The sequence below is a fragment of the Athene noctua genome, chromosome 3 (assembly GCF_965140245.1).
Source record: "Athene noctua chromosome 3, bAthNoc1.hap1.1, whole genome shotgun sequence".
Classification (NCBI taxonomy): domain Eukaryota; kingdom Metazoa; phylum Chordata; class Aves; order Strigiformes; family Strigidae; genus Athene; species Athene noctua.
In genome coordinates, this window is record NC_134039.1 from 21262255 (window position 1) to 21278570 (window position 16316).

The 16316-nt window shown below is 40.0% G+C and overlaps 1 protein-coding gene across 1 annotated transcript; it reads right to left on the reverse strand.

Annotated features, from left to right (window-relative positions):
* Positions 1-3875: 3875 nt before the first annotated feature.
* On the reverse strand, positions 3876-12765 carry RERGL (RERG like). Its single transcript, XM_074901317.1, has 5 exons — positions 12592-12765; positions 12407-12463; positions 9813-9886; positions 7095-7243; positions 3876-6018 (listed from the first exon to the last, which is right to left on the reverse strand). The coding sequence occupies exons 1-5, from the start codon at positions 12641-12643 to the stop codon at positions 5736-5738; spliced, it is 615 nt and encodes a 204-aa protein (XP_074757418.1). The 5' UTR covers positions 12644-12765; the 3' UTR covers positions 3876-5735.
* Between the last annotated feature and the right edge of the window lie 3551 nt (positions 12766-16316).

The window sequence follows — 16316 nt, forward strand, 5'->3', positions numbered from 1 at the left end:
ATTCATCTAAGTTATTTGAGGCATCACCTTGATGAGGAAGATTGCTTGGTAGAAAGACATCTAGCTGAGATGGGAACCTAGAAGCAGACCTCTGTGTTGGACCAGGTGAATGCAACCTTGGAGTCTTTCCAGTAAGTGACCTTCCATATTTATAGATTGAATTAGTGTATCTGTACTACAGCTTACAGGTAAGAGAAGAAACATTCTTTCCTAATTCTGCTTTAGCTCCCTGCCATGTCCTGGACATAATACCTTTGAGAAGCTGTAGAAAGACAAGGTGGAGGTCTGTCCTCTTATCAGACCAATAGGTGTAGCTGGGAAAATGATAAAAGCTTTCAAGCCCATCTTGAGGATATTAATATGCATGGATGGTATGTTAACAGAAACCTTTCAGCATCTTACACGAAATAGATGAACTTTATTTCGGTGAAACAGCTGAGCTCAGAAGTGCCAGTTGTGAGAAAAACCTTGTTGACATTTGCATTTTATTAGTAAGGGTACTGTCAAATGAAGCCTATGAAATGTCATATTGTTAAACTCAGCATAGTCGATATCAGAATTTTATAGTATTGGAAGGCAGGAGGGTTTTTACCTGTACTTTGTGTACAGGGTTCTTAGGTTTATTAGCATTGATGTTTCGACCTGAGGAGAAACTAAAACGCTTCATTGCTCACCGAGGAGGGTGAAGTGTGAGCAAAAAGCCACGAGAGGGGGCTGTTGGAAGCAGTAAAGCTGTCGGGTTTCTCCTTATTAAACAGCGTGTTAGTTTTAAAAGGCACTCAGCGAAAGAATGTTAAACTTTCAAAGGCTCACAGAGTCTTTAAAATAAAGTTTCTTCTGGGAGGGAACTGGCCTGAAAAGTTAGAAATGGCTTTTGAAAAATAATAATAAAAAACAAACCACCACAAAGAAAAACGAGGGAAGCATATTTCAGAAGTTGTGTCTATTAAAAATGAAATCTTCAGTAGATAACCACAATGCCTATAATTTTAAGGTCAGGTGCCAAGTGTTTTAATTTTTGCTTCCTTTATATTTATTTCAAGTAGTAAAACACATTATGTAATATAGATACAATGCCATTTTGCTGCTGAATATGAACATAGGAGCATACAAAGGGACAGACCTGCTTAGATCATTTGGCTCAAACCCCCTAGTAACAGCTCCGTTCTCCACTTATCTTGGTTGTATTACCTATTTCTCTGTACTATTAGAGGCCTCCACTGGAAAAACTCTGGATATTTTACAGAGTTCAGCAGGAATTAAATGCGTATCTTGGACTCCTAGACAGTCTTAAAAAATGAGTGTAGCAGTAAATGGCTCAAGTCATGTCAAATATATAGGGCTAAATGTGGATATTAATTATATAACCAGAGAGACTCAATTTACTTTGTAAAGCAATTAAAAGAAGACAAAAACTTACAGTCTGTTTCTGCAAAAGAGTAATGTATTTTTAAAAATAACTTCCTACCCAGAATAGCCTGCCTGTCTCTCATAATACCAATTGCAGCAAAAAAAAACCCACTTAGGCATTCACAACACTGTTTCTTTATGGAAAAATCAAGCCCAAGTCTTAAAACAATATAAGTTGACAGTTAGGTGTCCAGATCCACATTTAGGCATGTAAACAGTCTGCTTTTCAAACTGGCTGAACAGGACATCAAAATTTAGGTTCCACTTGTATTTATTCCCTGTGGGTAGGTTAAGGCTATGAAGGGACCTGTGTTCCTGTGGACAGCTTTAATGAGGTACAGGGTTCATTTTTTTAACATAGAGTACAGTTTAATATTGTTCTGGATTATTCTAGTAGTCTGTCTTTTTTTTTAAAAAAAAAAAAAAAAGTATTTCTTGCTTCAGAGCAGATAGGCACGGATTCCTTTCAAGCATATTAATCAGAGCTGGAGTTTGTTCCTCTACCCATAAGCAAAGTAGATCTCTATGAAAACTTCATTAACATAAAGCACCTGCTCCAGCAGGCATCCTGATAGAAAATTAGCATATTCTTGGATATTTCCTGCACTTGAGTTTTGCTTTCAGGATATTCATAATACCCTCTTCTTTATGGTGTACCCTCTGAAAATACCATTGAGCGATCAGGATCCAACTGCCAGTGAAAGCATCTTTACCTGTTCAGGCTGATAGCGACAGCATCTGTCCCTCTCTGCCTCCTATATGGACAGAATGCCAGCATCAGACATCTTCAAATACCTGCTGGTGCACCATCTTCAAAGCAGTGTAGTCAGAGAGACAGAAAGGAAAGCAACAAGACTCTCCCAGCATGACTCACAAAGTCTTTGCACTTCAATATTCACCCTTCCATCACTTCAGAAATTGGCTTCTAGCAAGGGGCTAAAAAAATTATGGTAGCTACTTTTGTCTTCAGAGTGTAGCACAGCATCAAAACTTCTGATCCACCTTTTTTTATTGCTATACTGATTTAAATATATTAGAAAGAAACAGCATGTTTAGTTGGTCTACTCCTGATAGTACTGCACCTGATTATTCCTTCTTCCGGGAGTATCATGCTTTAAGTTTTTCTGTGACGTCTTCACCTCTGCCCTGTTGTGAGTGTGTCTGTGGTGGGATTCACAAAAACAAAGTTTAATGCATACAGACAGCAGGAAAAGGAACAGAGGTTGTGTTTGTCTTGATTGTTTATTTCAAAACTATAGTGAAAAGAGCTTCAAAAACCACCTGAAAGCTCTCCGAGAGACAGCATTTGGGAGCCAGGGGCTATTACCTTTATACTTCAGTAGAATTTCTTTGCTTTTATGTCACTGTTTCTAAAGTAAAAACAAGTTGAAGGCAGGGAGAAAGAACATAGATTCTTCTGAGTGCCTTTCTCAGGTAAAATTTTACTGAAACTAGAAAGTTCATATAAACAAGGACTTCCAGACATGACAGCAAGAAACTTTTAACTCTTGTATGGCAATTTCAAAATCTTTTGGTGAGAAAAGATGGGGTTGTATGCTGAAACAATCTGTTTCCACTCTCTTAGATGAGTTTGATATGGTCTAGGTGATGTCACTGTCAAGGGTGAGCATCAAACATCAGTTACATCATTTAGCGTGTTATGCAAGCAGGGTTCTTGCTTGCATTTTCAAATGTGGCTGAGCCAGTAACATATTTACTTTCATAAAACTCCAAGAACACTTCACAATATTTATATATATATGTCTTCTAAGCATCTCATTTTTGTTTAAAAGGCCTTCACTTTAAAAAAACCCTAATAAAATACTTACAAAAGGAGAATATGTATCTGCTTTATTGCTTTAAAATTGAATTCCTTCCCAAATTCTGCACTCCTGTTCATCTGCACTTAGAATCAATAAAAGACAAGTGAAATCCTGATCCTAAGAACAGCAAATTATGTTAATACTGCATGCTTTAGTATGTTTAAGTCTAAATGCATCCTGCAGCTGTTCCAGCTGGCTTTCAGGTGAGTGCAAGCTAGCACATAGGCCAGAAGATAGCCACTCCATGTTCCAAAACTTACCCCATCTGGACAAAAGAGGAAGGAAAACCGTGGGGGGTAGTGCAGATTCCACCTATCTGGAAGACCACATTCCTATTAATATGAGCAAATCAAAACGTAATTAGCTTCTCTGTGGCTGTCTTGACAAATTTTTAAAGGATGAAGAATTTTTAGAAAAAGCTGTTCACTGGATAAAGGTACATGAGGGCTTCTTCATTGGCTACAGGAAACACAGCCTAGAGGCTCTCTTTTGTGCAAATGTCTGATACCCAGATATACTTTCTCTAATTTGAATTTCAGATCTGCATGGCGCTTCACTTCTACAGTAGTCAAAACAAAAAGTCTGTAGCTTTCTACCACAGTACAGGAAAAAAAAAAAAAAAAGCATTAATACATCTATCTTCTATTCTGTTTATTTAATACTATAGCAGTAAATACAGATAAAGAGTTCTCAAATCTGGCAATGCTAGAGCTGGCAAGATACAGCTACCTGACAGATCAACAGTCTATTAGTAGTTGCAGAATTCTGTGTGCTGTAAAGCTGAAGGGTGTATATGAGTAGTCTTCAAGTTCAGCCTCATAAATATTGGCAATACAGTTAAATACACTACCACTGATATGGTAGAGCAGTATCTGCATAGAACTAAAGCAATACTGTGCCTGTCAACATTGAGAACTATATTTCAACATTTGTAGTCTCAAAAAAAGTGAAAAAAAGGAAGATACTGTTTTAAAAAGTGATCTTTGGTCAACACTTATTAAACGGTTAGTTTTATTTTATAACAGTAAGGCTAAGATTATATAGCTTTTTAATGTTATCTTATGGGTGTGGAGATTTGAAAATCAGTATTCTGCTGTGGCTGCCAAAGTAATCTTACGAGTTTCAATGGAGGTAAAATTTCAGAGCAGAGGTAGGCTTCAACTCAGCAGTTTACAAAGACTGAATCCCAGCTGTCCTCTGGAATGGGTAGGAAGCAGTAATTCACCTTTAGGTCACTTCTCTTTCATAATTTCTATGAGCACAGCACTTTCAAACACACTGGGTTAAGTCCTTATTTAGTTGTATACAGTATGAGCTCTGAATGTCAACTGACAACATATTTAGAGCTGTCTGATGTTTATTATCCACATTTTAAAAGTGTAGCTAACATATTCCTTAGTGCTCTCTCAAGTGGCATTTCAATACCATAGCAATGACTAGTTGTAAAGACATTGGTCCTTAGGAAAAACACTCCAGGAAAGTTAGGAGCACAGGTCTTACCAGCAGGCTGACTTTCAAATCCAGGCAGACACCCTAAAGAACTTGTGCTCTTTACCAGTCCACATGCTTTTTGAGCCTCCACTCCCATCTAAAATTGAACAGGCACATCCACCTTACAGGTAAGGAAACTTTGTTATAATTCATGAAAACTGCTCTGTGAAAGGGATCAGCCCACGATGTTACCATGGCCTTACATTGGCCCTAAACGTAAAATTATTTCACTAAACAATGATGTTGCCAAAACAGTCTAATGCTCAGTGGCCAACATTTCACTAACATTTCACTTCCCACCTTCCTCAACCTGCTCTACTTTCTTTCATCACACAAAATTTAAAAAAAAAATAAATACTGAAACAGGAGACAATACTGCTTTGTTTATCTGCTTCCCTACTTCTGGTGCCTCTGCAAGGCAGCTCTGCAGGTGAATACCTTTTGCAGATTTGGTGTCTAAGCATTTAATTCATATGAATTTTGGTAAGTGTTAGACACCTTTAGGCACATGAGGATCTGAGCCATCCTTCCTTGAGTTAAATACAAATACATTATCATATGAAGCAGCAGCAGTATTTTGCTTTTCTTTAGTGCAAGTGTTCTTACACAAAAACCAACTACTTTTCAAAATTCTGAAGTAAGATTTTGATCAGCAAGGCTGAGTTTATTAGAAATAACTGCTTATACTTCAGTCGCACTTAGAAGCTCGCTCCAAGACCATGCTGGTGTTGAATAAATGTAGACTGAAAGTCTCCTGTGAAGAACTTACAAAGGGTGAGAGAAGCAGCTTTGAGTTTAAGTGACATAGGCCTAACACAGTGAATCTGTAGTAGAACTGGAAACAGAAGGTCAGGTTTTCTAGGTCTAGACCCTGTCCACTTGACCATACTATCTCCCGCCTTTGGTTTCTAGTGTCTTACTCCTCCAGACATTGATCTTTGGAGGAAACTGACAGAGTCCCAAGAGCTGCCTGTTATTTCAGCTTGTTCCTACTTGAAGACTAACCATCTTTTACACAGATTTTCTTCTCTTTCCAAACACATTGTTGATTAACTTGGCCATTGACTTTGATCCACTTGGTCGTCTCTTTTCCTTCGCTTTGAAATTTGAGGTGATGTTCCTCAGGATTTTCATGAACATTGCCACGACTTCCTGATAATGTTCTGCTGCTGACAGTTCACAGAATTGGCACTTGTTATCTATTGCCAGCTTCTGTCCTTCATCCCAGCCAACTTCCCTCATGTGGCATAAATCTTGTTTATTACCAACCAAAAATACTGATGTCTCAACCATTCTGAAATCAAAAGGGTTCTGATTAGAGAAAAGAATTTACAATACTGTGCTGTATGCTGTGCTATATAGAGTCTGTATGAAAAGTATTTATGTTCAGGATAATGGGCATTGCAAAAAACCCAAAAGACCAAATCGACCCCCTAACCTTGCCAAGTAGAGTTATAGTTTTCTACTTGCTGTAGTCAAACACCAAAGGATTTTCCAGACAAGCTATTCTCTATCAGTGACTTTTCATTTTGGTTCCTCTACTCAGTGAATTCATGTATTTTTCATCCACTACAGTTTTCATACTCTATATTGCTGCGTATATTGTCAGTTCCTGGACTTCATGAAAAAGCAAGGTGATCATTATCTCCATTTGTAGATAACAGACTAGAGTCAGAGATCTGTCAGTGGCATAATTCAGAAGAAAACACGGCAATCCTAATTCCAAGCTTTTGCTAAAATCAGTCTTTCCAGAGAAACCTTAACTAAGAAAGTTCAGCAGTAAAACAGAGAGAAAAGTGTTGTGCTTTTTTATTACTCCACTTCTGATACAAGGAGAGGATTTCACTCTCATTTATTTAGAAAGCACCTCAGCTGATGCAAGAATACATGCCACCACATGTACCCAGACTTGCAATTTTGGTGGTTCTTTTTGAAATTAAGTAGATGTTTCTTACCACGTGGTCACCCATGTGTACAAATAATGTTGGGGTAACCACTAATGACAGTTTAGGAGACATTCATGGTATTATATTAATTTATTGTGGAAAATGCTTTTTTCAACCCCCACATTGGTGCATCTTTATCGGTAGACTGCCTATGCAAGACTTTTACCCATGTAAATCACACAGACAAATTTATGGCAATTCTTTAAATAGTAGTGCTGTAAGAAATAAAAACAAAAATCCTGATGTGTTTGCCTTTGGATACAGTAAAATAGATTGCAATTTGCAACACAGTTTACCTTCAGGTACCTTATTGCACCACTTGGATCCTGCTGGATTTTAATTGCTACTGGGATGCCTACAGCTCACAGAAATGTTCTCAGATTTTTTGTATGTTTGCTGAGATAAAAAAACCGATGTCACTTACTTTTTACAAGCTCCTATATGAGACTCTCGGATCCTGTACAGCAATGCTTTTGCAAATGCAAATGATGCTCTGTCACTGATGTCGTAAACAATGATAAATCCATCAGCCCAGTGAAGCTCGTCTGTGAGGGAGAGTTTCCCCCGCTGTGGCTGAAAGAAGTTCAAATTCACATGCAAAAAGAATGTTACTGTTGTCACTTCAGAGCATTTTCTTTATCACTGTGAAAGTGAGAATATTTTATCTTTTATTGCAAAAGATATTAATAGGTCTAGGTGCTGGCATTGAATTATGGTGAGTCCTGCTCCAAAAGCCTAATAAATAACCATCACTACAGATGGCACTTTGGATCACTGACAAATTCATTATGAAACATTTATACTTTGTTTAAGCAGTAAAATTGTGTAACCTGTACAGCCATTGCTTATGTTGAATATTCTGCAGTTACTTGAGAATGAAACATACAGGTGCCATCAATATGTGTACAGTTTCTGGTTATAGCTGATTTACATGTTCCTAATATTCTGACTACAGTAAGCTTAACCGTTTCCTTTTGTTTTTTCATTTGTTTGGTCTTTTCTTTGCATTGTTCAAGTCTGAAACAGTATTTACCCACAGGATAAATTTCCGAAGAGCTAGAAAAAAATCTTTCAATCTGTAGTTGGCTTTAATAAAACAAGTGATTAAAGTCATTCAAGTGATAATGGGGTTATACCAATCCTTGAATCCCTTCACCCCAAGAAACTGTCACACTTATGATTTCTAGAAAATAACAACTGTCCCATTAAGCTAAGGAATGTAATTTCAAAACTATTTTAAAATCATTATCTTATCCCTGCAGATGATTTGGCAGCAGCTAGCAAGACCATGTAACACAAGATAGGTAAAATACTGCAAGCTGACCAGGAAAAAACAAAAATTAAAAATTGACTTCTGCTCTGGGAAAACACACCTTGAAATTAATTTAAGAACTATTTAAAGTTTTTCTCTCACTAGTTTAATATTTTGCTCCTTGCAGTGTATAATCTTCACTGACATCCCACCCTGGTTGCCTTGATTAGCTGAGCATCAGGGCAGAGCTGTAATGTCATAAAGAGCTAGACTGGGAAGGCTCTAACTCACCATGAGAAATGGTAACAGAACACTGGCAGTGAAAGGGGAAGCATGAGAAAGAAAAGATGAAACAAGTATCCAGAAGTGTCTGAAGACTTCAGTATCTTTAATGCTGTGGTGACCATGGAGCAGGTTTAGGGCCAGGAAAGGTGACTTGTGTGTCACAGCTGTTTCCCGGATGGGTGAAGGGACAGTGAGCTTTGCAGAACAGGGATCCAGCTACTAGAGGGAAGCCTCAGAGAGCAGGAAGATTTCAGGAAGCAGAAACAAAAATGGCAACTCTTCCTTCCCCAGTCTGGCCTCCTCTTAGGACCTGCTTTTCTTCCCCAGCTTCCATGGGATACAGGACCTCCATACCCCATCCACTTCATTCTAGAATCACCAGTCCCATCAGACAAAAAGCAATACCACCACTACTCACTGCCTACTCCTCTGCAGGCACTAAGAAGTCAGGAAGAAATCAGCAAACAGCTGAAGTTAGGCCTTGTTCCTAAGGAAGAACTGGTACAAGACAGCTCAGTAGTGGTGGCAGGAGGAGTTGCCCTTAACACAGCTGATCTCTGGTCTCCTTAAAAGGAAAATGGTGCACAAACTGTAGCAAACAAAGTCTCTACTTACAATGTAATCTAATCTGCTTTAACTAGCTGCCACTCCCAGTGTTTCAAGTATCTTAATAAAGAGTTGTTCACATTCCACAGGATTTTAATATGACAGTAAGTGGAAGCTATATGCAGGTTTAGGAAAGGGGTCAGAGATAGGTGGAAGCAAGTCCACAGAACAGTAGCTTCTAACAGAATGTATGGCAAGGGAGGATCCTACATGTTACATGGCACAGTAGCTATTTCAGGATCCCCATTGCCCTGGGACAAGCAATGCTGTTGCTCGTCTCTAGGAAGGTAAATTTGTTTGGTGGTTCATTTTATGTGCTCACTGAGTTAAGTTTTTACATCCTTAAATTTAAGCCCAGGTCAGACTTTCACTGCTTTGGCTTTAGCATTAGCATTCATTATCCTTGTTAGTAAGAGGCAAGATTGCTGCCCAGAAGGGAACATTGCAACCCAGGTCTGCGTGTGTTATACAGTACTGAAGGTTCTCTATTCCTGTAAGAGCAGGAAAGAAATTAGTACAAAAACCTTTATTTCAAAGTGGTTTATTGTGATCAAAGTTCAGCTGTCAACACATACAAGCCTGCATTATGCCTTTCCTTGGATCTGTTCTGTGAATGAGAGTCTTACTTCCAGGCCTGTCTACTTTGACCATTTCTGCAGGCATTCAATAAACTGCTTGCATTCTAAACTACATTTCATGCATTTAGGGTATCTGAGAAAACTGCATATAAGACAGAAGTGGGAAAAGTTATTTCTGTTGGTAACATTCCAAAATGAAAAAGCATTTACAGAAAACTTAAGCAATGAAGGGCTCCTTCCATGAAATGGGAAAGTACTCAGCAGTTCTGAGCCACACCAAGTATGAAATTTCAGTCTTTTCAAAAAAGACCAACAAGCACAAATTCCAGGAACAAGACAAAAAGTTTATAACCCCCAACCCATTTTACCATTACATGGGCAGAATGAAGAACAGCCTTTCTTTGACCCCTAAAATTCTTACCTGTGAACAAGGGTCATAAATTTCCACGTGTATCTGCCTCCCATCCAGGCATAAATGTTTAGTGTAGATGCATTCTAAAAGATACATGTTATCCAAAGAAAACCAGCATTAGTGACTGGGGATGGTGGTGAAAAGAAAAGGTGGCAAAGACAAGATTGGTTAATACCAAGGGTTCCTTGAGTACTGTTTTGTTTTTTCAAGGTGTTTTTTTTGTGTTGTTGTTTTTTTAGACTGGTAGGGGGTGTTGGTGGGTTTTTGATTTGTGGACTTTGGTGGTTTGTTTTGGCATTTTTTTGTTTGTGGAGTTTTTGCATGTGTTGGGGTTGTTTTGGTGGTGTTTTTTGGGGGGGGATTTTTGTGGGGTTGTTTTTTGCTTTTTGGTGGGTTGTTTTTGTTTGTTTTTTTTGTTGCCTTCTTTTTTAACGTACTGGAAACAAGCCTATTTCATTTTCTAACACCTGAGCTACCCAACCTTAGGCTGACCAACACCATTACACCGTGGTGTTCCCATGGAAGTGTTGGTGCAATGAATAATTTTAGACCACAGTTTTCCTCTTCCAAAATAGAAACAAAGGCAATGCACAATGCTCAGAATCAGCTAAATGCTGCTGACTGCTCAGCTTGATACCAAGGCTTAGGATTATGAAAGTAGTAAACCAGCCTATATGTGAGTTCTAATTCTGCACAAAAGCCATTATTTGATAATAATGGTTATGTACTATGAAATCTGGTGTTTTAAGACTTCTCCTACTAAGTAGCATTAGACCAATAGTATTTACAGGGTCATATCCTTAGCCTAGATCCTAAAGTATTTCTGTAACATCAGTTTTCAGATTTAGGACTCTTCACCAGCACTAGCAACCCTGGAAACTCTACTGCAGACAGACCATCACTATTATTTTAAGCAGCAGGTTGTTCTAAACAAGTATAAGCAACTTGTGCTCATGGCACTGGTAGTCAACAGGCTGTCTTACAGTATAATTTCTTTGAGTTACTGAACTACAGAGACAAGAACTGGTGTTGGCACTACTGAAAATACACTTCAAACTGTGTGTAATGAGGACATAGATAAGGTCTGTGATCTCTGGAAGCGGGCATCTTCAGTTCAGCACCATGTTAATCTTCAATATTCTCCATGCACATTTTAAAAGTTAATCTGATGAACCAATCCCAAGCACCTCAGGGTATAAAATCTGCAGCCCCTTGGTGGTTTACATAATTAAACAAATTGTTAATTAATACTTTGATTCCACTAATAGTGGGATGATCTTTATTTTATCACATATATTCCCCCTTTCCTTCCCCTTCCTCCTCTCCAGAAATAGAGCTAAACTTATCTTCCAGCAAACATTCATTAACAAATTAAAGTGTTCTGAGGGTTTGACATGCCTTTTCTGAAACTTGCAGTACTGGAGGCTCAGAACAAGGAAACTCGTTTTAAATTGTAGGCAGCTTAGAACACACATGGAACACAGAGAGCACTACATAACTTACATGTGACAGTTTAGACCTAGATAAGCCATATGTGACACAAACTGTCTTTTCAGCCTGTGTTTGTATAGTAACAAAGCACTGGTAGGGGATTTATGTACAGCTGTAACTATTTTCAGAATAAGTTAATTTGGATATATTCAATGCAATTTGGCTTAGTACTTCTATTTTATTTTTTATTTACGGAAATTGTGGGAAGCTACTGATTTTTGTAAAAAAAGCGTTTTTGTAAAGAGTCCTTCATTTTAGCAGGGAAAGCGAGGTAGATAGCAATCTCTGTCCCTTGTTAAGTTTTGGTACTTGTCATGCCCCACCAGCTGGAGCAGCACACTTCCAAAGGTGTTAGTGTATCATTTAAACGGCGTTTCTACCCAGGATGTGAAAGTTCAAGTTCTGCTTTGCCATCTTCCAAGATCTTAAAAGTGTCTTAAGGATCAGCATATTTGTTCTGGCATGAATGAGAAATTCTATCCTCAGTACAGAGAGGCTTTTCCACAAAGCTATCAAATCAGTGCATTCCTGCAAAAGCAGGGGGCTTTGCATTATGCTTTGATTAACCAGTAGCTGCTGATAAACAATCCGTTTCACCTCTCCTCTACAGCTGAGAGCGAGATATTCAGCAGTTGGGTTTTTTGGTTTGCTGTTTGGGTCTCTTTTTCAGTCTATTTCTTTATCTCCTCTCTGATTGAGCTTACTATAATCTACCCACGCTTCGCACATGCATCCCGGTTATCTTTCCCTCCTAAGTCTCTTCACAGTGGCTTTGCGACGAGCACTTCGCCAGCCCCCGTGCCCGGGTGCACTACGGCAGTTTTAAGTGATCGCTCCACAGATAGCTGCCTTGCCCTTTCCAGTCTTCAGAGCTCGCATTTAATCAGGAACCCTCGCCGATAAGCAAGCGAAAACTTAAATCTTTCTGAAAAGTTCTGTGAAACTGCGCTCCTACCCAGCTTGTTCAAATAAGCGTCTGAAGCGCCGCATCTTGGGTTCCGCGGGACTCGCAGCGCCTAGCCCCGAGGAGGCCCCACACGGCGCGCCCGCCCCGCGGCGCGGCGGCTCCCCCCGCCCCTTCCCGGAGCCCGGCGGCGGGCCACGGCGCTCACCGGCGTTGGACGCGTACTCCCCGATGAACCGCCTGGTCAGAAACCGCACCGCCAGCGCTGCGGGAGGGAAGCAAACGCCAGGTTTAGCGGGGTCCCGCCGCCCGCCCCGGGCCACGCCTCCCCTCCCGCCAAACCTGAGGTAAAGCCAGGCCGGGAGTTACCGGGCCGGTTCCCTCCCGCCTTACCCGACTTGCCGGCTCCGCAACCGCCCAGCACGGCCACCTTCACCTCGGCCATGCCGCCGCCAGGCCGCGCCCCCCGCCTCCGTGTCTTTGTAGCCGCCGGGGCCGGGCGCGGCCCCTCCACGACCCCGCCCAGCAGCCCGCCTCCTCCCTGCTCCGCCCCGCCGGCCAGGCCGGTGGGCGCAGCTGCCCCGGGGGGTCGGTAGCTTTCATCTTCTTTGACAGGCTCTCCTCCTAGTCCCCCCCGTCCCCCCGCCTCGTCCCTCACAGCGCAAACTTTTTTCAGGCGCCTTCCCGCCGCCCGGCCCGGCCCCGTGCTCCCCGGTGAGAGTGGCGGGAGGGTCCCCTGCCTCTTCCTCCTCGTCCCCTCGCCCCCAGCCCCGGGTCCCGCAGTGCGCAAACCGGTTAACAGCTGGGGGGCAAAAGGGGAAAAAAAAAAAAAAGAAAAAGAAGAGAGATGGGGAAGACATTCCCTAGCGGAGGGGGAGTGTTTGTTTATTTTTGTTCCGTTTTCAGGCTGTCATCATCCTGTACCAGGAATGTGAAAGTGAAGAAACGAAAGTGATTTTTTAATTATTATTATTATTATTATTTTAAATACTTCTGGGGTAACTTGCTAAAAATGCTTTGCACTTCTCTGGTGTTCTCTGCCCCAGGTTTCAAAACTCATTACTCACTTAAACGTCTGTTCTTGCAAAAACTTAGGAGGACATGCCTTTTTATGTCTGTAAATGTTTTTATAGAATTTAAACTTAAATGGTGAATGATGCTTAGCTGAAGCAGGAAAATATGACAGATGTGGAAGGTGAGGTACAAAGGGCTAAACCCACAGAAAAGACACCCTGCATCTGCTGTACATCTGGTTTTGTTATGAGGCTCCTCGAGTGCTCTTTAATATCTATCTAGCTCTAAAAGTTCATAAAATACTCACATGCATAGGTATAGTTGGTCCACTAGTGAATAGAAGATTAGTCTAACATCCAGGTTACACTTGCATACTTACTCTGTTCATGTTTATTTTATTTGGTTTATATAACTTAAATATTTATTCTGAAAGTTTTACTCTCTTCTGATGGAACTGTTGTGTATGGTATAAATGCTTCAAAGAAGCACTGCTTCAGTATGCTTGCTGGTGGGTATTACAGATACAACAGCATTACATGAGCTCAAAAAAAGAGGCAGACAAGGTATTTGAACGTATGTTCGTTCGTGACAGCTGAAGGAAATGCTTTGTGGAGGAAAATGCAAGAATAAACACAGAGGTGCAATTTAGCTCCAAAGACCCTGACTTACAAGTTGCTAATGGCTGGAGGTATGTTCAGGGAATGCCCCTATCTTGCTCTATGGTTGGAGGTTTTGGTAGTTTTCTGCTATAACTCACTCACAAAAGTTACTGTCTAAAAAGAACTTTAGTCTGACGTTTTATGGCTATTTTAACATTAGTCTTTGAAATAGAGGGATGCCAAGATCAGTAGGCTGGAGTCAATATGGGTACAACTGGCACAATTTAGTGTTTTACTATTTCGTATACATCAAAACCACTGCAACAGGAAAGTCTAAAAGTGCTTATCCGTGTGCACCCATTATCAAGGTTGAGATTTTTGCAGGCGATTTTAAGAAATGGTTCTGATGTTTCTTTTAAGCAGAAGTGTGAGGTTTGAACCTGGCCGTCTCACAGCTCAGGAATGTACTTTCTGTTGAAGTATGTGCAGATTATCACTATGCCATGGAAAGGCTGATCAAGGCAGTTTTAACCCCTATAAGCAGTCCATGGTACCGGAGAAGAGAGGTTAACCCATAAGAAGGAGTGGGCTTGAGATGCACTTCTCGAGTTGGCTTTTTCTCCTCCCTGATATTTTTTTACTCTTTGCCCATTCATAGAAATGTTGGCTTATTATAGTCCTGTCACTCATTCCCACCACTGTGGCATGGTGGGCCAGTACAGCTCTTTGTGCAGGTGTGTTGTGAAACTGAACAGGAAGACAATCACATTGTCTCAGCTCAATAAATTCTGAGCTATAGCCATAGCGGAGATTTCCCAGTAACTGGAGGAAGACTCGGGTCTGTTTCAGACACTCTTGCTGGCAAACAAAATCAGAAGGTGAAAGACTTCACTGTATTGGGAGTTTAGGCATCAATATTAAGGACATGGCAAAATCAAAATCAAATGCTTGTTCAAAATCAAATGCTCAGTACTGAATGGTGTACTTGGTATGTAAATTATTGAAACTATTATTTTATACCCTTGGCAAAGTGAAAAACAGAATCCTGCTCTCCTGTTCCCTTTACTGGGATTTAACTACATGAACACTTCTCTCACCTAGACAGCGGATGGGATAACCAGATTAAGGTGTTGCCTACGTTAAAGAAAATACTGCATGGAACTTTTATTTCTTTTAGTAATACAAAAAAGTTTCTTAAGAAGATTGAAACAGTTTGTTGTGTATATTTTGTATGCATATTCCTTAAAGCATTAGAGAAATTAAGTTTTAACTGAAGATTAAACAAGATGGATGTTTCTTTTGTGTAAGACTGTCTTTCTCCATCACTTCTCAGAACTAAATGGAATTGAGCCTTTATAATGAAAGGAGTCCCTGAATATCCACTCTAAAATAATTTTAGTCTTATTCATAAACTTTTCTATCCATTTTCTGTTATTACTGTGCATTTGTGTTTTACAAGTGTATATACAGAGATACTTCTTAATTCCTTCAGACACTGAGGGCAAATCTTTTGATTCTTTTACATAAACATCCATGCAAAATTCAACTGCAAATGTTGCTCACCCATCTAAACAATGCCATTTTTGACACTTCAAGTTACAACAAACATTTTTGTTGATCAACTTACTGAAACACTTTGAATAACAGTAAGCTTGAAGGAAAGTATTGTCTGTTAGAAGAGATGTTGCAAAGCAAGCATACATTCTTTATTAATTACTTGCCTAGACTTGACTTTTTATATAAAAGCTTGTGGTTGTGATTGAACAGTGTGGCAGATGCAGTAGTAATGCCTCTTTAAATTGTTTCAGCCACTTGTTTTCAGTGTGACTGTCCTTACCTACAATTTGTACAGTTGTCTGTTTCAGTTCCTTCTAGAACTAAATCTGTGCTGGCCATCCCTCCGTACTGGAATGGTTTTGATTCCATTACCCATATCTGTAAACATCTGTACAAGGGTAGAGGTGCATAGAAAACAGTTCATCTCTCTAGTGAGCAGAAAGAAGCTTATTTGTTAGTTTCAGGTCTGGTGGTCAAAAATGAGCCAACTCTGTGCTGCTCAAGTTAGAAGTGAGGAAACTATCTTTACATGTGTAAAGCTCTGCTATGAAAATAGTGGGCTTCTGACAGGTATAATGAAAATAAATTATTAATCAGATAAATTACTTTTGCAGTAAACATGATGGAGGATTCATTTAGAAGTTTTTAAACTAAAAGTTTTCACAAGTCTGCAGGTCATCAGTCAGGTGAGGTCACTTTGCATTTTATTCCCAGTTCTGTAGGTTAGAACTTCTGTGACTTGATGCCAGACCTGTGGGAGGCAAAACTGCTTGTGAAGAAAATTAACATCGGAAAAACATCTACTTTCCTTTTTAGCTTTTTCCATGCAGCATAGCTGCTGGAAATAAGGTGGAATTGGGAGTATATGACTATCTGTACTCAGTGTATGACCATCATTCTTTGATGCAAAAAGCACGGTTAGAAACCAGTGGCTGAAGCAGGTGCCAG